The 21,963-nt window shown below is 45.1% G+C and overlaps 2 protein-coding genes across 3 annotated transcripts; one reads left to right on the forward strand and one right to left on the reverse strand.

Annotated features, from left to right (window-relative positions):
* The first annotated feature begins 23 nt into the window (after positions 1-23).
* Positions 24-19,798, forward strand: RNF10 (ring finger protein 10). 2 transcript variants are annotated; one of them, XM_062009600.1, is made up of 17 exons: positions 24-588; positions 5,015-5,217; positions 6,207-6,406; positions 7,451-7,541; positions 8,550-8,734; positions 8,813-8,949; positions 10,474-10,634; positions 11,207-11,335; positions 11,493-11,751; positions 11,971-12,104; positions 13,122-13,239; positions 13,579-13,680; positions 14,187-14,321; positions 15,046-15,143; positions 15,369-15,429; positions 15,588-15,746; positions 19,331-19,798. In XM_062009600.1, exons 1-17 carry the CDS (start codon positions 426-428, stop codon positions 19,426-19,428), a joined length of 2,433 nt encoding a protein of 810 aa, XP_061865584.1. In that variant the 5' UTR covers positions 24-425; the 3' UTR covers positions 19,429-19,798. The 2 variants fall into 2 exon arrangements, with proteins under 2 accessions (XP_061865584.1, XP_061865585.1); XM_062009601.1 differs by lacking the exon at positions 19,331-19,798 and adding an exon at positions 16,444-18,724.
* POP5 (POP5 homolog, ribonuclease P/MRP subunit) lies at positions 19,073-20,640 on the reverse strand. The gene is made up of 5 exons (XM_062009602.1): positions 20,605-20,640; positions 20,385-20,527; positions 20,116-20,265; positions 19,497-19,580; positions 19,073-19,321 (listed from the first exon to the last, which is right to left on the reverse strand). The coding sequence occupies exons 1-5, from the start codon at positions 20,622-20,624 to the stop codon at positions 19,218-19,220; spliced, it is 501 nt and encodes a 166-aa protein (XP_061865586.1). The 5' UTR covers positions 20,625-20,640; the 3' UTR covers positions 19,073-19,217.
* Between the last annotated feature and the right edge of the window lie 1,323 nt (positions 20,641-21,963).

Raw genomic sequence — 21,963 nt, forward strand, 5'->3', positions numbered from 1 at the left:
CGTGCTCCGCGGCTCCGCTCGGGACCGGCTCCATCCGGGTCCCCGCCACTCCTGTGGGCGACTCGCCGCCATTACGGGGCAGCGGCGGCCGAGCCGGGGCCGGGGCGGCGCCGAGCAGCCGGTGGGTGCCTGGGTGGTGCCGACCACTCGGGCGGCAGGCAGCGCCGGGCCCCGCGGGGCTCCGTGAGCAGCTCCTTTCCTTCCCCTACTCCCGGAGCCCCCGCAGGCCCGGCCCGGCCTTCCGCGGCCCTCCCCGGTTCGAGCGGAGCAGCGAGAAGATGTCGCCATGAAGGAGGCCGAGTCCGCGCTGCGCCGCCGCCCCCGGTCGCCCCCGCGGGCCATGAGCCTGGGCCCCCGCCGGCCCCGCCAGTGCCCGTCGTGCCCCCCTGCTCAGGGCCGCCGCTCGCCCGCCGGGGTGCCCGTTGATGCTGCAGAGCCCGCCCGGCGCGACCCCCGCCTCAGCCTCCGCCATGGACAAGAGCAGCCCCTGCGGCTCCGGTACGCCCGGCTCCTCGGCCGGCAGCAAAGGGCAGCAGCCGCGATCCGCTTCGGCCGGGCCCGCCGCGGGGGAGTCTAAGCCCAAAGGCGGTAAGAGTCGCGGCGGTGGGGCAGGAGCGGGGCAGGGGTTGTGGTCTGGCGGCGCACTGGGAGTCCCGGGCTTTTCGGGCCGTTGGCCGTGGCCCCTTGCCGGGCTTTGGGTCTCGCTGGTGGGCCCACAGCAAGAGTAGCTCCGGAGAAAGGGGTAACCCTAGGTGAGTGAGCAGCGTGAGGCCATGGGTGCTGATGGCCCTTTACGGGGCCTGGGTCTATGTTGAAATCGAACTTCTTGGGTTGTTTGCGTCTCGGCTGGGTTTTAATAGGCTTCGTTTCAGGTCACTGCTTGTTTTTGCTTTCTTTTTCCTTCCTCTTCCGGCTTTGTTCGTTATCTGCTGAGCTGTGGTTCCTACTCTGTTCTTGCTTGAAGGATTAATGCTTTATCTCTATTAGTGTTGGATTAATCGGCTTCAGAGTCAAAGCTGGTTTTATAGTAAGAACATACAGTTGCTAGTACCCAATAAGAGAAACTTTAACTTTATCCATACTCTAGTTGAGTATGCTTTTACACCTTGCTTAAGGAGGTCATTACACAGCATTCCTTGTACTAGCTGTATTTCACTAACCTGCTTTGGAGGAGATCACAATTAGTTACGTATTGTTTACTCACTTGGTGTTTAAATCAAAGTGTTACATCTGTCAGTGCAAACAGCTAGTTTTGCTGACACAACTATTCATGAGGAGCCATTATGGGTCCTGTCATCTGTCCTTTTTGAGGTAAGACCACTTATCTAAACCTGTTTGTGAGTGGAGTATTTCCAGACAAACTTGACTTTCTATTTTTTTCCCCTAAAAAGGTAGAAATGGGACAGTGGTGACTAAAATTAGTGGGTTTAGTCCTGGAAGTACTTGTGGGAGTGTCAACAGGTTGCTACATCATCATAATCACTGTGCTAATTTCCTTCCTCTTCAGTGGTTTGTTTCAACTATATTAATTCAGATCTCTGAGAAAGCAGCATGTGTTCCAGATGGTTACCAAAATGAGTATCTTGAAGGTATTGACTCCTTTTTGGACCTTCAGATCCCTGTTAATCAAGTATTACCTGGTCTTCACTTGTATAAACTCTTGCAGGACAGACTGGAGTGAATGACGTGGAAGGTGCCTCACCCACAGCCCCCCAGCTTGTGGTGCAGCTGTGTGGTTATAGTTCAATTTTAATTTCAAATTCAAACACGTGAAAGTCTTTTTAGGAAAAACTTTTTAGGTAGCCCTCTCTGGGAAAATTCCTAACTGATTTGCAAAGTTGTCTTTTTTTATCAGTAACAGGATTCTTCGGTCTCTTTTAATTTTTTCCCCCTCTAGTGAATGGGACCAGTGGCAGCAGGGAATATCACGTGCTAGGTACACAACAAGAGTTTTAGAACCAAATCTTTGGCTTCTGAGGCCATAACAAAGTATGTAAACTGCTCTGTGTGTATCGTTAGAGGCATTGTGAAAGGCTAGCTGACATGACATTTTCCTGTTGTGGGGAACTAGTTTCTGTCCCTGTCTCTCACCAAGAGATACTTTATCACTCCAGCTTCATTTCTAGGGGTGTGTGATCCCATATGGAGGGTTGTTCACAGGATATAAACACCTTTCAGTAGAGAGTTAAGATGGCCTGTCCTGTGGTTGGTTTGCCTTCACACAGAAGAAACAGTGTCTGTAGTGAGGCAGGAAATAAAAGACCTGTCATTCCAGCCCAAAATAAGTCTTAAGTGGTTTCTGTGGAATGTCACCTTTTACAGGCTTGAAACAATGTCACTAGTAGCAGAGGAGCAGTGAGGAGAGAAATCCTGATGTTCCAATACAACACACTAACTTTTCATTTTAAAAGCCCAACTTTTTTTAAGGACTATTTTCTCTAATAAAACAGAAGGAAAACTTTGGCTTGACATAATTCCACCTCTGAGATGCTTGTTTTGTTACAGCCACAGAGGGCAAAGGGACATGGAATGAGCTGCTTCCTTTATGGTACATCAAAGAGCAAAACTCTGTTCTCTTTTACTAGGACTAGTTGTATATTTGGGATTATCTTAACCAGAGGTAACTGAAAAGTAAAATGCGAAGATCCAGGATGGAGCTGTGGTAAATCGTGACCAAGGTTTGGCAGCTGTGGCATGTCAGTGTATTGTTAGACTATCATGTAATGTCCTTTCTGAAAAAGGCACTTTTCTATAAAATGTGAGAGTCATTGTATTGACTCCTAAAGGCTCTATGAGTTGTTCTGAAAGGACCCGTAATATGATGGGAACATGTATAAACCAGCTGTTTGACCATTGTGATGGTGACTAACTTGATTAAAACTATAAGTGGTAGGAAATGCTTCTGTCAGCTGCAGGTGCAAGCTCTTCCTTGTTCCTGGGCCTCCTAAAGATTCACTTCACACTTAACTGTTGTTTCTTTTCCCCAGCTGATGATTGCAGAGAATCTGCAAAGTTGTTATAGATATTAGACGAGTGCTCTTCTAGTACATTCACTGAAGTTGCAGATGTGAGGGTCATTGAGCTCTAAGCTGACCAGCTCTGCTCCTGACTATCTGAAGCAGTAGTCCAAAACTCTTCATAACAACTTAATTTTTGAACAGCCTCAGAGGTGTTGATTATAGCTTGTTCCCTACAAACATTCTCAAAAAAGGTCTATCTAAGTAATCGTTCAGCCAGACCTGGTCACGCCCTCAGCGCCTGGCAGCTTCTGGTTGGGTTTTTTCCCCTGATAACTCTCAACCCTGTCTCTTGAGCCTGACGTGCATTAGAGCACTGCAAGCTATGGAAGCACGTGCTAGAGTTACACATCTGTGGTTCTGATGGAGTTGGTTTCATTCTTAATTTAAGGATCAGCCTTTTGAATAGAAGAATAAATGACCAGTTCTGGTGATGAAGTTTGTCTGCAAAATAGCAGTGTCACATCATGAGAAAGTAGTGTCCTTCCGTAGCTGTAGTAGCACGCAAGAAACAGCACACTGCCCCAAGCTACACTCAAGCCACTCGTATTGCTTAACTTGTTCTGAAGTAGTTGGATCCTCAGTGACATAAAACACCACACAGACCATTCAGTCCACTGCCTCCTTCTTTATGGGGGTGTAAGTGAGAGAAAAAATAAACAAAAAGTGTGAGATATTGTGTGAATGATCCCATTGCAGCTACTTTACATGCTCAGGTAGATGGTCCCGGGGAAGGGGAAAATTGGAGGCACTAGTGATGAAAACTACCCATACAAGCAATGCGATCCTGAATCACAGCCATGTTTGCCTACCATGTAAGATTTACACTAAGGGGTGGGGAGGGCTATGAAGTGGAAAAAGGGAAGCTGGTAGGCTTGTATAAAATGGATTTTAATACTGTATAAGGTGTTACTGTTTGTGTAACACTTGCTGAGTATCCAGAGTGATTTTGAGGCTGACTGGTGTGGATAGATGTCTTGCTGGGACTGTGGAATTTTGCTTTGGCACTTATCAACATAACTCTGCTGCAAATAAAACGTAGGGCCCTCAGTGGAAATGCTAGATTAAGTGACTGGTAAGCGTCTGTTGTGTCCTTGGGGCAGATTTGATCTTTATGTTAAGACTCTTAGACATACCTTTATGATATTAATTTTCTGGTTTACCAGTCTAATGAAGCAGCTGTTTAGACACAGTAAACTGGTTTCAAGAGCCTGGTTGATTTTTCTGCTCTCATGAGCTTTGTTTCTGCAGTATTTTGCCTTGTGCTTTCACTGCCTTGTCCTGTGTTGGGGTCAGCAGTGTGCTCTGTGTGCTTTTGGATAAACATTTCTTGGTGCATGGATTGGTGGACTTGGTACGTAGGTATGTGCCCTGCGAGGCCAAAACATTGTGTTTGTACTTGGAGATCAATAAGCATTTGTTGTCCACATGAAATACAAGGGTATTTCAGAACAGGATTAGATCTGTTTGGGTCTTTTAAGCATAGGGGCAGAACTGAGCGAAGCAGGCAACGGTGTGCATCTTGCAAAGCAGGAAACCTTGAGGCAAATGCAGGCAGCAGCATATTATATAGGGAGCAGTATATGATTAGTTGTGTGTTTTCAGTAAGTGGAATGAAAAAAATGCACTAGTTGTCATTTTTTTGTAATGAGGCATGGGGATGTGGTATTGTTTATCACTTAATGTACCAGGTAATGTGCTAACATCTAGTGAGGGCAGTTCCAAATCTGGATAAAGAAGATGCAGCCATTCTAATAAAAGATAAAGCCTAGCAAGTACATCCTTCTTTGACCAGTTCTTCAGGCAGTGATAGTAATGAAATGGTTTGAGTTGGTGGGACAATTTGATGTCCTGATAAACACCCGCCTTTTAACCAAGGCCTAAAGCAGTGGCTGAGGTAAACAGGTCTCTGCCCTGGAGTTACTGGAGGTGCAGTTATTGGTGTGGACAATGCTGAGGCTGCTGATCTGACTCTTGGTGTTGTTTTTTTCTTTCAGATGGAAAGAATGCGAGTGGATCCAAACAGCGTTATAATCGTAAAAGAGAAACTTCATATTCCAAAAATGAGAACTTTTCCAGTCAATCCCGTCGCTCCAATTCACAGAAAAGCAAAGCTTTTAACAAGATGCCCCCTCAAAGGGGAGGTAGTGGTGGAAGTGGGAGACTTTTTAGCTCTTGTAATGGTGGAAGACGAGATGAGGTGAGAATTGCAATGCCATGCCTTCAAGGCCTTCTTTCTTGGGACAAGAGGATCACTCTGACCTGCCTAGATAGGTCTTCTGTGTTCAGCTCCTGGGCTGGGAAGGGAAAGAGCAATAAGAGGTGCTAACATCACTGAGATGGCCAGAGTGAGTGTGAGCACAGCAACTTGGCGACAACAGAAGAGGAGTGCTCTCTGCTCTGGGAGACTTGCAATAAAAAATACCGTCTGAGGAATGGGTACCTAGACAGGTCATGTACATACCTTGTGAAACAGAGGTCCTTTGTGAAAACACCTAGTGGTACAATTTCTGTCTTTGAAGTCTGAGGTGATTGTGTCTAACTGCTTCAGTGTACAAATCTGCATGTGTTAGTGGTATTGGGAAAGTAATGGCCTTGGTGACATCAAGATGGAGTCAAATCAGCCTGAGGCTTTTATGCCGATGTGGGTGTACATACCTCAGACTATTGTGGGTTTTCATTTATACTCTGCTTTTTCAGTTTTAGTGAATGGACAACACTGTTCACCTAAATTGCTGACTCTGTCAAAACTCACCTGCTGTTTCTGTTTAATTCTCATTCTTTGCTTTGTTATATAAAAACTAAACAAAACAAGTAGAGCCTGTGCAAATAGTAACCAGGTTTGTATTGCTATCTGCCTGAAAGAATGTTGTCAGGACTATAACAACTTTCTTCTGTTTTTAACTTTGATTGCTACATTTTGCTAACTTTTACTTGTCTTTACATGGGTTGTTCTTATGCTCTTTTCCTTTTGATCAGTGTGGGGTAAGACCACTCAGTCCTAACTTTCAGGTTCTAATGCACTTCTAATGCTGCACTGCTTGATTTGCAGAACGGGAATGGGAGCAGGTGAGTGAGTGGATGCTACATATATTTCGTATGTAATTACTGATGGAGCCAGGGTATCAACTTGTACTGATACTTTTGCAGTATATTCCATCAGGTTTTAACAATTCTGTTGTCTCTTAGGTAGCAGAGGCTCAGCGGGCAGAGTTCAGCCCTGCCCAATTCTCTGGTCCCAAGAAGATTAATCTGAACCACTTACTGAATTTCACTTTTGAACCCCGTGGCCAAGCTGGCCATTTTGATGGGAATGGACATAGCCACTGGGGAAAAAGGAACAAGTGGGGACATAAGCCTTTCAACAAGGAGCTCTTCCTACAGGCCAAGTGAGTGGAAGACCAGCAGGGTTCTCTAGACTTCTACAGAAACACTGAGCTGTGAGAGATGATCAGCCAAGAAATTGTTTGACCTTGACTCCTTGTATGGAGTTTTCTAGAGTGAAGTTACCTCTCTGTAGCATTTTTAGTGCTAATGACTACACTTGAAACAGATAAAATTAGATCAAGTTGTCAACTTTATCTGTTTACAAGGTGTCTGATGGAGTGAGTCCTTCAGATACAAACAGCTTAGTTCTCTGCTCTAATCCTCCAGTATCCCCTGTGGAATGTGTCATTCCGTTTGGGCAGACCTGTGTGGTTCTGTTATGGAAGGTGATAGCTTTTTCCAAAAAATAGTATGTTGAGGTGGTAGGGGTAGCAGCTGCTGGATGAAAGCTAATCTGAATTCATAAGTTGCAGAAGCAATTATTAATGAGGGCTTTAGTTGTTAAATAGCTGACTATTGCACAGACCTCATATAGTATAACTCAAATGATGATCAGTGTAATAATCCAGCAGCAGAATTGCTTTTCACCAGAAATAGTGGTCCCTTTCACTGGAATTTGCAGTGTGTTCAAGACTTCATGTATCTGATCAAAGATAATGAAAACTATTTTCAGCTTTGATGCCTTGGATTTTTTTGCCTTTGTTTTGTGGCTTATTGTAGCAAAGTCTGTTTGCAGGAACCCCAGTAGTTCTTTTTAGTGTTTGGGACCATATTTTTCTGCTTGTGGATTCCCTGTTTTCTTAATAGATCCCCGGTGGAGCTGGCTGTTTCTGAGATGATCCTGAAAGACCACTCTGCCTGGCTCATTCTGCAGTTAGTGTGTGTGATGTTGTTGTAGTTAGTGTCTAACTCAGTTTAGACACGCTTGTACTCTGGAAATCAGGTTGTGAATTAAACTCTTTTGAGTTTTCTTGGTACAAGTTACTGAATGCATCCAGCAGTTTTCTGCTGGACCAAGAAGAAGCTCAGAGAATCCTATAGGATAGTTCTTGAAAGAATTTTTAGAAACAACTGAGTGGATCATCTGTCTGTTTGCCTTTCCCCAGCTGCCAGTTTGTTGTCACTGAAGAACAGGACTACACAGTCCACTTTGCTGATCCAGATACCTTGGTCAACTGGGACTTTGTGGAGCAAGTGGTCAGTTGTGATGGGCTAGATGGTTTTTTTTTCTTCTTAAGAAGTTCAACCTGTATTTAACTGCCTCTTTATTTCTCTGTTACGTAAAACTCAGCTGTTTTTGAGTTGAGTCCTCTTCTGTCACTCCCACAATACTGGGAAAGATCTGTCATGGAATATATTATGAAATACTTTCATGACAGGAAAAGAGAAGTGCTAAAATCTATTAGGAAAATTAGCAGCTTCATCTTGCTTTCGCAGATGGGAGCTCATCAAAAATAGTATCTGACATTCTGTAGACAGAGTCCTTGTGATCAAGATATTAACAGAAAACTTGGGCATGAGTCCATGGAAGAGGACTAGAGTGTAGAATTTTGAAGAATTATACTGTGCATAGATGGCCCATCTTGCCTAGCAACGAAATGAAAAATCTCTTGAGAACTGTGGTCAGAACTTTGGGTTGCCTCAAGTACAAACTTATTTGCCAGTGTGGTGTATGGTGTAGCTGTAGAGGAGGTAGGCTTACTGTCATCTGATGCTATGACAGAGCCCAAAGTTCTAGGTGCTAGCTTGGCAGTTATGTCTCTGCAACATACAGATGCTAACAGTGTCTGACTAAACTAGCATGTTCGTGGAGATAGATGAATTCGGTCTCATGGGGCTGCACAAATCTGTTTGTGTGAGGTGACAGAGCTCCTTTGCAGTCTTCTCAGTCTCTGAATTTGTATGATGAAGATGCTGCTAACTTGTAGAGATGATGAATACATAAGGGAAATATGAGAAGAGTCACTTTTTTAATGTCAATATGGTAGAAATACCAGACGGGTGGCTTTGAAGGTTGTTCCACGTTCGGTCTGAAGGTGTTACTTCGGTCACAGTGTACTTAGTTTCTTGGTAAATAAGCAGAGCCTAAAGACCTGGAAGATTAGTATGTTAGAATAAAAAACTTGTAAGATCTACTCTGTAGCTAGCATAGAAACTGATTTCCAAGTCTAAAACTTGTCCTGTTCTTCTCGTGTGCTATTTCAGCGAATTTGTAGCCATGAAGTGCCCTCTTGCCCAATCTGTCTGTACCCACCAACCGCAGCAAAGATCACCCGCTGTGGGCATATCTTTTGTTGGGCTTGTATCCTTCACTATCTGTCCTTGAGCGAAAAGACCTGGAGTAAATGTCCTATTTGTTATGGCTCTGTTCACAAGAAGGATCTCAAGAGGTGAGACTCAATGTTTATTAAATGATGTATGGTTTTGATGTTATTTTTCACCCTACTAACCCCCTCCTTACATTGCAGTGTTGTTGCTATGGAAACACGTCAATATGCAATTGGTGATACCATTACAATGCAACTTATGAGAAGAGAGAAAGGTGTTCTGGTAGCATTGCCCAAATCTCAGTGGATGAATGTGGTGCAGCCTGTTCACATCAGAGGTAAGTGTAACTGGTGGTTGGCATCCTGCTCTGAACTGGAAGTGGGACTTGTATAGAGAGGATTTAACATGGCAATGCTATGCTGTCATCTTGAAATAAACCAGGCTACAAAGCATGAGGTTTAGCAGCTGAAAACCTTATTAACCACATATTAATATTAAACTTTCTACCCACACTTTGTTTTTTTTAAGGCTTTAACTTGTGTGCTGTTTCCCTCCAAGCTTCTGCACTGCAGACTCCTACCTTCTCAGTCATTGGTGTTAGTTTGATGTATGATTTATATTTTACAGTCATTGATATGACTCTTGCTGCTTTTGTTGGCTTGTCAATGTCCTTAACCTTTTTCCTTCTGGCTCCTTGTTATACAGCTTAGCAAAAAACATGTCCCTGTGTCTAAGCTATTTCAAGGGTGCAGTATTTAACAAGGTTTTTCATCAGCATCACTTACTTACGACCCAAAACCCCTGAGCAATACAGGGAAATAACCAAAATTATTGCAAACCTATTCCAAACATCTGTTACCCAACTTCTGAAGATTTCTTCAGTCAAGTGATGTGACTAACGTATCATTATCTGATCTGTTGGTGTGACTAAAGAAATGATTTTATTTCACATTGCAGTTTTGTGGGCTGTCTTGGCTCACTTCAGTTTGCAGCCACATTTATAAAAGACTGCATGCATTTAAGCTCTCTGTACAAAGTCAAGTCTCCTAATGCAGGATGGATATCCATCAGACAGGGTGTGTGCTTACATATTTCCCAGTATTTGAAAGTAAAGGACTTTTTTTAATGTATGAAATGAATTAAATATGAGTTTTGAGATTGTTCTAATCCCAGGAAATTCAGCATTATCTTAGTGTTTTGTGAGATAAAGTTGGAGCTTTGAGGAGCAGTGGATTCAGGGACTGTACTAGTATGTGACACTATGGTTGCTGTAAAGCTTGTAGTTGAGAAAAGCTCTCTAGTAACAGAGATAGCCTTTTGCTAAACTTGCAATTCTTTAGCTTACCGTTTCTGCTGTACTTCTTGTAAAAACCTCATAGTAATGTTTTGTATGGATTGGTAGTACATATGGGCTTATGAACTAGTTTGAGCCAAAACAGGTAACTTTTGCAGAACTTTCCAGTTGCAGTATTTTTGACTCTATAGATGAGAGGAAGAAGCTGCAGACTTGCGTTGTTCCAGGGAGTTTTGACCACCCAAGGCTTCTCAAAGGTGCTGCTTCCACAGTATAGAGTTCAGACTAGTTTTTTTTCTTTTATGTGTAGCAACTGAGTGGTGAAGTGGCAGGTAAACTGCTGTGTCTGGGAGATGTGTGTAGCAGAGCAGGTGGGTGGCATCAGCTTATGTTCCCAGTGATACAAGGGTAATATGCAGAGTCTGTATCAAGCTCTTGCTAAGTATTTTCTGCCTTGGTGTGCATTGATTCACAAAGCTGAGCATTAACAAAACTTCAGAAGAAACGCTAGTCCAAATTGTTGCCTCTATGTGTGGATATTAATGATTTGGTGCTCCTTGTGTTCAGATGACCAGCACAGTCAGTATTCAAAGCTGCTTCTGGCATCCAGGGAGCAGGTCTTGCAGCTGGTGATTCTGGAGGAGAAAGCGGCATTACTGAAACAGTATGAGGAAGAGAAACACACCCCAGAGGCTTGCTTTATTGAGGCAGCTATCCAGGAACTGAAGGTGAGAACCTTTTTGGAGGCTTTTAGTAACTTTATTTTTAAGAGCGTGTTGAGTGCTGAGCATCTATGTTCTACTGCATAAGTGGTTGTGTGTGATTATCCTGGTTTCCTTGATATACATACTATCAAGGTGGTGATGTTTGCTACTAGAATAGCATTAAAGATCTTAGAGGAGATTATAGCCTTTGGATCCCAGGTGTCTGGCACAATATTCAAGACAGCAGAATGGAATGCTTTTTACTCAATGATATTCCTTCCATAAATGTGAAGTAGTTCTGCTTTCAAAGGAAGATGTGTTTCACTGTCAGGTTCAGCAGTTTCTGCATAAGTTCTGTCGGGCAGACAGGAACAAACCTGTAGAATATTCCTTTTCTAAGCCTTTAGGCATCCTACAATGGGGATTCTTTCCAGTAACTAGAGGGAGAGAACCTCTCTTCTACAATCACTCTTTGTCACAGATTAATTATAGATCTACGAAAACCTGAAGTATAGGACAAGGCTAAAAATGACTATGGTGATAGTCTGCAGGCTTAAATAGGACATTGAAACTTGTTCTCTTTGGATGACACGCAGGAGCGAGAAACAGCACTCTCTGCTGACCAGGATAAAAACAGTGGCATTGCTGGAATCCGTGCAGCTGTGGAAGAATTGGTCCTAGAAAGCTCCAAGGCTGTGGAGCCTGCAGTTTCCCAAGAGAAAAAGGTGAGTGACAACCCTGTTCTGACAGGTCTTGTTAGTGCTTCATTCTGCCACTTTACATTGCAGTGTATGGTGAACTGGTGCCAAAGATTTTTTACAGAGATGGTAATCTTCTGAAGGAGGTGATGTGGAACTAACTGTACGCTCTCTGCTGTGATAGTGTGGTGTGGAGTATCTCTCTGCATTTGATGAGGAGCTTGTGGAACCTTGCTCTGATCTACCAAGTTCCTTTTCGCCTCCTGTGGAAGAAGAGGAGGCAGTTCTGGATGCAGAGGAAGTACCGGAGGTGGACACCATAGGGGAACCTGATATGAACACTACAGAAGAGCCAAATCCAGCTGAAACAAGTTACCAAGAATCTAAAGATACAGTTAGCAGTGGACATCTTAACACCTCTCCTTTTTACTATTTCTATCAAGGTCAGTGCAATGAAGTCTTGCAGTCATGGGGACAGTCGGGATCCTTCTTGAAAAAGATGTTTGTAATTTCATTAGATGCTGCTAACCCACGTGAAGTAAAACTACCCACAGAAACTCAGAAAGGAGCTTTAATTTTATTACTGGAGAATATACTGAGGTAGGGGGAAGAGTACTGAAAATTAACAGGCAAAGAACAAGTGATCTCATCTTATCTTGTAGCGGAGGATGGACAGTGTATGTACCTTCATCCTGTGAATGTTCGATGTCTGGTCCGCGAATATGGCAGCTTGGAGAAGAGTCCAGAGAAGATAACTGCAGCTGTAGTGGAGATAACTGGCTACTCAATGACAGAGGTAGTTATTTTATCTTATTATTAAGTAAGGGTCCCTGTTCTAGGAGATTGGCTGTTGTGGCTGACATTTCTCTTCAGTAATAAGAAACAAGAACTCTGAATGAGTAGACATGCTAATCTATGTAAGGTGCAGCACCTGTAGTTGCTTTTGATAAGTAAGCTGCAGTCTAGCTTTTTTTTTTTCTTAGAAGGTAGGAAACTAGGAGTCAGGATTTCGAGCTTAAAATTGGTTTGTTAAAGCTGTCTTAAATTATTTTCTAAGACAGTAGCTTGAACTTGTCAGGTTATCATCTTTCTCAACCTGAAGAAGTGTTCAGCCACTGTCTTGAACAAACAATTGTTTCTGTGCATGGTGGGTTGTTGAAAAACCAAAGAGGACAGAAGGAAAATTCAGTGCTTGAGATAATGGGAGTGAAAGTGCTTAAGGCACTGAAGTTCTGGAAAAGGGGATGGATCTTGAATTCTGTTACCTCAGGTAAAGATAACTTGAAAAATTGCAGTATCAACTATACATAATTCTTAATCTTCAAGAAAGGATATGCTCAAGTAAGAAAGGATTCAGAGGCAGTAAGGATCTGTCTTCAAGTTTTCCGCCTCTGCAAGGAAACAGATAAACCTTTGCTGTTTCAGTCCAGCGGAGTTGTTGGTCCAAATAATTTAAGTGTAAAAGGTAATTTGGGTCCAGTGCAAACATAAATGCATGGGAAGACTGGCACTGTAAAATTTTATTCCAGTGGTATCAGTGAGAAGGGAGGAACAAGAAGAAAATCAATAATCAAGCTAGAGTAGCTTCATCCAAATCTAATTGTGATGTAGTTGGTGGAGATCTTGGAGCATTTGGTTGTGGCCCAGGGCATTCTTCACATGTTTGTAGTTTATAAAGGGATTATTGTGTCACTGTGAATATTGTTTTCCTTTTGATTTGACAAGTGGTGGACGTTCTATCTCCATACACTAGTCAGCAATGTGGCAGCCTCTAGACCTTGTTGTGGTAATACATCTGCTCTTGTTTTAACAGGATATAAGACAACGTCATCGTTACCTCTGTCACTTGCCTCTCACCTGTGAGTTCAGCATCTGTGAACTGGCTCTGAAGCCACCTGTAATCTCTAAGGAGACTTTAGAGTTGTTTTCAGGTTGGTACTATCTTTCTAGTGGGCTCTGTCTTGTATTTGTGAGTGTGATGATGATGGGAAGGAATATTAATGGCAGGAAAAAGAACATACATAACAGCTTCACTCCCCTTTCACCAACTGTCTGATGACTAGTAGATAGAAAAACTCCAATTCACTGTTTTATAAACAATTACACAATGAATAAAAAAGCCTGGCTGCTTGGAAGAGCATATGTCATTTGTAAGCATATTTTGTTACCAGTGTATTATAACTGAACACGTTGTTCTTGGAGCTGGAGAAAACATTGGTAAAGTATTGGTGTGGGTTTTCTTGATATCCAACACTGTGCATTGTTCCTAGATGACCTTGAAAAGAGGAAACGTCTCCGGCAGAAAAAAGCTCGTGATGAACGACGACGTGAACGCAGAATTGAGATGGAAGAAAACAAGAAGCAGGGCAAATGTAAGTTGGGATTGAGCGTAACTGGTGATTTCCAATCATCTTTAGATGCTGAGTTGATTTCTTGAGCTATAGGGTGAACTCTAAGGTCTTTAGTTTGGAGTGTGTACTTAGAACAAGATTATGAGGTATTAGAAACAATGTTTCTAGAGTAAAAAATATAAGCTGTTTGAGTCAGGATGTCAAGTGATGTTATGCAATTGCTGCGTACTTGTACATGATGGGAGAGACAGAGGGCACTCGAGGGCGCAGCTATTTTCATGGTACATGTAGCTCTCAGGATTCTTAGTTTCTGTTTTTATAGTAATCACGAGATAGAGTGAAAAGTGGGGTGGAGGGGGAAGAGAAGCCTAGGAACTGCTTCCATCCATCCGCAGGGCTTGTACTGGTCTCTAAAATAGAGCATGGAAAGAAAATTGAGTTGGCACCTCCTAGACTCCTGAAACAACTTGCATATTGACAGTCCTCCCCCACATTGTGTAGTGCTTTAATTTAAAACCTCTTTCTAGATCCAGAGGTCCATATTGCTTTAGAGAATCTGCAGCAGTTCCCTGCTTTTACCTCTTGCTCCAGAGAAACTACCAACATTGATCATCAGAGCTTCTGTCTGTCTCCTCTTGGCAGAAGCCCCGTGTGTCAGACAGGTGAGCACGTGGGAAGGCATATCTAGATCTTGATCATTCTTTTTGGGATCTACTGCTCAGTTCATCACACTAAAATTTCTTAATACTGAACAAAGACTGCGTCTTTCCTGGATTACCTATGAGGTCATGCACAAAAGGCTGACACCCATAAGAAACATTCTGATCCTTTGTCTGCTTTTGACTACCTCAACTTCAATGTCAGTATGAGAACTGCACTGTAGTTAAACCATCTTTTAAATCTTTGCTGAGGTAGAAGGAAAGAAAGGGAAAAAAAAAAACCCTAAAAAGGAAAGAAAGCTGTGTATGCCAGAAAAACACTACTCTCACTTTTTCTTTCTGTCCTCTCCCATCTTCTCTACTATTCCATACTGAAGTAAAGCATTGTTTTTGATGAGCATTCTTTTAGTCCATTGATGCTTTACCAAATGTTTTATCTTGCAGTTCATAGAAAATATTACATAGAAACTCTTCCTTAATGTTTTTTTCTCAAAAAGCCCCAAAACTCCCAAAACAAACCCCCAGGTTTAAATCTCCCTTATGTAAAAAGACTGAAGAAATCTGAAAGGTTCCACTATGTGACTGATGGATGGAACTGATGAGATAAAGATGGTTAATTACATAAGATAATGAAACTTTATTTTGGCACTCATTATGTTGATAAGCAGCATAATGAGTGCCTTTGACAAATGAAACTGGCTTTAATCATTTGCTGCTTTCTCTGTAGAGTCTATTCCAACTCCACTGTCACCTGCTGCTAGCCAGGTCAGCCCATTGCTCTGTGGGAGTTTAGAAGAAGAGTCTCCCTTCCCTTCCTTTGCCCAGGTAAGCCATGTAAACAGCAGAGTAAATCTTGTCAGAATTACTTGTGCTTGATTGAGATTTAGTCTGAGAACAAAACTGCTTCCTCCACAAAACCAAGGTGGGACAAATCATATGGAGACAGCGTAGGATTTGAGTGCTCAAAGCGGTTCCTAGATTTTCTTACCACTTTAGAAGAGTGCTGCTCATCCCCTGGGATTTAATCATATCTTACAACTTTTCTGATAGATGTTGAGAGTTGGAAAGGCAAAACCAGAAACATGGCCCAAACCTGCTCCAAAGACAAGAGGTAAGAAAATTTGCTATTACTACGTCAGGTTCTTTAACATGCATCTGAATCTAAGAAGTGTGGTAACTTCACAATAAGCATTTGGAGTGTGGAGGGACTTTTGCACTGCAAAACTTTTCTACAGCCTTCTGCCTCTCAAGGCCCTTTCCTTCTTCCAGATGAGAATACTTTGGCACTCCCTGTGCCAGCAGATAGTGATGGAGAAAGTGACAGCTCTGACCGCATACCTGTGCCCAGCTTCCAGAATTCCTTCAGCCAAGCTATTGAGGCAGCCCTCCTGAAACTGGACAAACCATCCTCAGCTGATCATTTATCAGGTAAAAGGTGGGAGGAAAGGTGTGAAAAATTTCTGAAGTGAAAAAATGGAATATTTCCCCTTCGTCTTCTGGAAGAAGTGAGAGCAGTAATTTTGGGGACCATAACTTGACCAGAGATGAGTTCTGAATATTTGTCAGGTTGTGGTTTCTGAACAGCTTGACTAGGGCTGCTCTTGACTTAAAGCAGCGATCTTAGTAGGGGCTGAGAAGGTCTCCAAGTAGCAAAGAATCCTTAGGCCTGGTGCTGGCTGATAAAACTCAGTTATAATGCTCAGATCTGACATTTAGCTTCAACTTGTGTTTGGAGACTGCACTGTGTGATGGAGAGAGTCAGATGGGAGGGCCTGAGAGTTTCAGTGACATTGAGTATCAGCTCCAGCTGTGCTTTTTGGCCATGGATGAAATAGATAGTAGTCTGAAAGGCAGATTGCTGCACGTGTGCGGTCCTGGGATCTGCTGTTGCAATAGCAATGTTAGAATCAGCTAGGTGGGTGAATAGGTTTGTTTTAGGTAGTGTGGAGTCCTCCCTTAGTTTGTCTGCAGTCATCTTTTGGTTAAACTACGTGATGCTCAGTGAGTTGATAGGAAGTGTCATAGATCTCTAGAAGTCCTTTAGGCTAGGGAAGAACATGTATCTTGTCTGTGTGATGTTACTGTTCTATGAGAAGAATGACAGTATCATTTTAATTTTTCACAGAGGAAAAGGGAGGCAAGAAAAAAAAGAAACAGAAGCAGAAGCTATTATTCAGCACCTCTGTTGTTCACACAAAGTGATTCTGCTATTCAAGAGAAGTTTCCTCTCCTGGTTTTCTTTTCGTTTTGCTTTGTTTTGCTGCTATAGTTTAAGTATTTAAATTTGAGGAGACTAAACTTATGTTTCCTGGGCTTCTAGAGGGTTCAGGAGGAAATCATGACAGTGTATGTTGAAGTAAGGTGATTCCAACCGCTTAATCAGTTTATACTGAAACAATGTTTTGAAAGAAGCAAGCTAGAGATAAATAAGACAAGATTTCTGGTCTGTGCCAGGTCAGTTCTTTTGGCCTAATAAGCCGTATGAAAGTCTTTACAGCTGTGTAGCACTGCCAAGACACTGCAGCGTTACGTAAGTGAAGAGGCAGAGAGCCTTTATTTCCCTCGAAGTATTCCTGGGCAGAAGTCCATCTGACTGTATCAGTAGTGCTGTTTCGGTAAAACTGTCAAAATGCTCTTAAGAAACTGGCTTCTGCTGCGCTGGAAATGGGCAAAAGAACTTCCTGGCTTTAGTGTTAGCCACTATACCTCTTGTTTTTCTAAAGAGCAAGAATTCCTCCTGTTCTCCTGGCTTGGAAAGATTTAAAGCTGAGGTGAGTGTAAAGCAGAACTTGGCTGCTTGGTTTTGAAGTGACTGTAGATGAATTTGTGTATTTCAAAATGCGTGCTGGCACTAGTGGTAGAAGGAACCTCCTGGCTTCTCTCAGTTGTTCAACTCTGTTTTAATGTGGGTGAGTGAGGCTGCTACTTTTTTTCTCTCATTGCCAACTATGGTCTACACATTCTATGTAACCTGATCATCTAGAGTAAACACTCCACCCTAGGGCTCTTGGGAACTATCTGAATGGTGTTTTGACACTGGCTGCTCTTGAATTAGAAGAACAACTGATAGCTGGAGTCTGGAGATAACTTTTATCCCCCAGCAAGAATCTGGGGTCTCTTTTACTGGGGTGAGGGCCTGTATTCATTTGGTTCTGGGATGTAAGTTAATCTGCACTAAGCACCTCAGGCTATGAACATGCCTCTTCTGGAACCCTCCCTGCTATTTCCTTGGGTGGTCACATTGTGCACTTGTGATTTGAGCTCATGAGTTAAGTGGTGTGGATTTTGTTGAATAAAATGAACTGTAGGTGTAACATACCAGTCAAGGCCAACAGTTGCAATAAATCATATGCATACACACAGTACTGCACACTTCCTGAACTGTCATATCATGGTGGAGCACAAGAACACATAGTTGCATAAATTCAGATCTTGCCTTCCTGCTGACAAGATTGGGGCAGGGACCTGCTGTAAAGTACCACCTCACTCACAGTGCAAGACCGACATGTCTTCTGCTGCCTTTAGTTCCACTTGCACAGGCTTTAAAAAGCTGATGTGCCCTCTGCCTTTGACACAGAACAGGTCTGAGCAAGGAAGCTGTGTCTTTGAGGCTCCTAGAGTCAGGTATTTTAACACCACTGGTAAAGATGCTGGTTGTGAAACTATTTATCTTAATATGTTGATGCTTGATTTCAAAGCAACAGGCTCTGTATTATACATGTGCTTCCTTGAGCCACTTAAACATGTGTGCAAGGAAGGCAGTAGCAAAGAGGATACATGTGGCTGTAAACCAGAAAGGAGGGGAGGCAAAGAACACTTCAAGTGCTACAGGAGGAGGAAACACTTGCAAAACACTGAAAACAGCTTGACTTCACGCTTGGTCACAACTAACCACACTTGATGGAAAGAGTGCAGCTTGTCAAGAGAGTGGAAAGAAACTAAGACAAGGTGCCTGAAGGTGATGACACATATTGCTGTTAGTGCTTTACATACACACTGGAAAATTATTGATAAGGGCAGAGAAAGCAAATAAGATTGGAGTATGCAGTTAACTGCATTCACAGTACTATTGTTTCCTATTTGTAATAGTAATTTTAAGCCATGGAACAGGAGTAACTACTTGGTATCTAACCAATGTCTGTTGTGTTCTATTATCTCTACACATTTATAATCAAATTTTCTTTGCCATTGGGAAGAGAGAATAGCTGGAGCTGGTGTTAACTTGCCTCCATCTCACGGGCGCTAGAACAAGGGCAGTGGTTCAGGCAAGGAACACTGTTCCTTCTGCAGGGCAGTCTCCACAGGATATCTTGTATCTTGTTTTCCTATGGATTCAAGAGCTGATACCAGCAGTGCTACTTTCCTGTAACTGATTGGTGTAAACTTAATAAATATCTAAGCAGTGATTGTATGACTTTGATAATGGGTTGGAGTTGAGCCTTACAGCTCTACCTTGCGTTCCCTGTTATCAGTGCTCCTGGGTACACAACTGGTGCTTTTGTGACTCAAAATGATGGACAGCCCTGGGGATAACAGGTGCACTTGAAGATAAGGTAAAAAACAGTAAGATCTTAAATGATTTCTCAGTACTAAAGGAGAATAACTACATTCCTTGGGCACACCAACTGCCCAGAGCTCACTTCTACCTCAGCATGCAGATCATACAGAGCTGTGACACCCCTTAGGAGTGCAGATTTTTGAGTCCTGGAGTGAAATGGGCAAGTAACCTACTTAAGTAAAAACTTTTCTCCAGTTTTAAAAAATATTTATTCATTTAAGAACACTTGGAATGGGGGAATGAAGTCTAAATATCAACATACACTTTTTCTGTTCCGTGGTTTGTGTAACACTGAAGGTAACTGGTAACTTCGTTACAAAAGGGGAGATGAACAGTAATGTTCAGTCTGTCTCTGTGCCATCATCATCTTCCTCATCTCCACTTTGAGACTGCTCTTCTGTAAGAGAACAGCTCAACAATGACTTCTGTATGCACTGTCTTTCCCCTGCAACAGAGAGAGCAAGAGATGGTCATCATTTAATCTCTGCACATGCTGGAATATCCTCACCTACTAAAGAAAGGACACTTCTCAGTTCAAGAATTCAGAAGTAGCCCAGCATCTCCTACAGAACCCCCAGGAACTGAGGGCACATTTTAGGATCACAGCTGGAAGAACTCACCTTCATTTGTACACTTCTGCAACAGCAGCAGCAGCTGTCTTCTGTTGTACTGAATTAGAAATTTCTGACATGTTCTTATGGTACCTGTAGGAGTCACAAGAGTAACATGTAACAGTCTACAACACAAAGTGTTTCAGAGCTGCTAGTGCATTTTCTGAAGACAATTCTATCAAGTGCCAAGTGCCCTGGGCAACAACTTCATTAATGCAAGTGCTAGGAAGTGGCTCTAGACTTCCCTTCTGCACTGGTGAGGTTAAGTGCTGGAATAATAATTTCTAACAGCTCGTGCCCATTATTTGCCTCAAGTGCTTAATCTTCAGGGCATAGCTGATACTATACTTCCAAAAAATATTTTTAAAAGAAGACAATGTAATACAGTACTTGCTGCTCTGGTTTTGTGTTAAATGTCTGGAAGATGCAGGGAGAATTAATGAGGGTCTGTCTCTACACTTGCTGGTGCCCATTTCATACGTGAAGCTGCTAGAAACAGCTAGCTTAATGACTACTGCACCCACGGCCCCCTTCTGTTTTAGTGGGCCTGGAACCTACGATTAGGCTCCGAGGCCTCTCCCTGGGCCCCGGAGACCCCGGGCCCGGGGAGGCTGAGGCGACAGCTGACCTCCGACGTGCAGAGTGTTGAGGGCGCAGGGGTAGCGCTGGTTCCGGCTCTCCAGCTGCCGGACGAAAGGAAGCGCGGAGCAGAGCAGTCTGTAGGAGTCCTTGCGGCACCGCAGCAGCACAGTCCCGGTGTAGGCGTTCAGGTACTTCACTGCGGGGATACACACGCACCGTGAGCCGGGAGCTCCGCACCCCGGCCCTGCCCGGCGGAGTCCTCTCACCGCCCCCCCACCCCGCGGGGGCCCGAGGCGCCGAGCGTCCCGCCGGCACCTGTGAAGGAGATGGAGCAGCAGGCCAGGCCGTAGTCTCCGTGCACGCGCGCGATGGCGTCCCTGACGGCGAGGCCCAGCGCGCGGTCCTCGATGCACTGCCGGCACCGCGGGTCCTCCGAGACGACCTCGCACAGCACGTACCTGCGGAAGAGCGCGCGCAGCGTCAGCGCCCCGGGACGGAGCGGGCCCGGGCCCGCCGGCGCCGCCGCCGGCCTCACCTGTTCTTGAAGCGAACCATGGCGGCGGCGGGACTGCTCCTAGCAAAAGGGGGACGCGCCTCCGCGCTCTGCGGCCAATCGCCGTCGCGCAGAGGCGGGGTCAGGGGAAGGACTTCCCGGCCCCGGCCGCCGGCGTGGTCCCCGCAGGGTGCGCGCGCGCGCCGCCGCCTCCGCGAGCCGCCGCCTCCGCGAGCCGCCGGCCGCTCTGACGGGGCAGCGCGCGCGGAGACCCCGCCGCCTGCCCGCATGAGGGCGCGCGCCGCTCGCGCCTGAGGGGGCGGCAGGGGGCGGCTCGCGCCTGAGGGGGCGGCTCGCGCCTGAGGGGGCGGCTCGGGGCGGCTCGCGCCTGAGGGGGCGGCTCGCGCCTGAGGGGGCGGCAGGGGGCGGCTCGCGCCTGAGGGGGCGGCTCGGGGCGGCTCGCGCCTGAGGGGGCGGCTCGCGCCTGAGGGGGCGGCAGGGGGCGGCTCGCGCCTGAGGGGGCGGCTCGCGCCTGAGGGGGCGGCAGGGCTCGCGCCTGAGGGGGCGGCTCGGGGCGGCTCGCGCCTGAGGGGGCGGCAGGGGGCGGCTCGCGCCTGAGGGGGCGGCAGGGGGCGGCTCGCGCCTGAGGGGGCGGCAGGGCTCGCGCCTGAGGGGGCGGCTCGCGCCTGAGGGGGCGGCAGGGGGCGGCTCGCGCCTGAGGGGGCGGCTCGCTCCTGAGGGGGCGGCAGGGGGCGGTCCACGCCTCGGCCCCCCTTTGCTTGCTGAAGGTTAATTCCTTCGGCTGTAGCCCTTTTGACCCTTTTGCTCCAGCCCACCTTGGCTCAGCCTGCATTGCCTAGTGCCAAAAAGTCTAAATGATGGAGACGGAGCGTCCCGCGCTCGCACCCCTGCTTCGCCTGACCGGAGCCGCGGGAAGGTCCTTGGAGGGACAGGTAGGGACAGGCCCGGTGCTGCGGGCACCCTCTGGAAGCACCCAGTGCCACCCCTATGCTCCTGCAAAGGCTCTCTGCCCTCACTACCTCTCAAAACTGTGTCCCATCATTTATAGCTCCTCAGGCTCCGAGTATTGGTTGTTTGGAACATATACTGTCTAACAAACAAAAACAGCTGAGGGAATCGTGGAACACATTATCATTAGTTCTGTAGTATTTTCCAACCCTGCGATCTCTAACATTATGTGAAGAAGCACGTAGTGCTTTCTGAAAAGATCAGGTACAAGAAGAAACTGGGGAGAGGGAAAAGAGGTGGGCACCTGAATGTGAGGTGGGAGAAAGAACCAGTTGTGGTATGTAATTCACAGGAAAAACGCTTCTACTGAGGACCCCGGAGCCAATTCACATGGGATCGCTGAGGCACTATAAATTAAGTGGGAACTCATTG

Source organism: Colius striatus, chromosome 17 (assembly GCF_028858725.1).
Source record: "Colius striatus isolate bColStr4 chromosome 17, bColStr4.1.hap1, whole genome shotgun sequence".
Classification (NCBI taxonomy): Eukaryota; Metazoa; Chordata; class Aves; order Coliiformes; family Coliidae; genus Colius; species Colius striatus.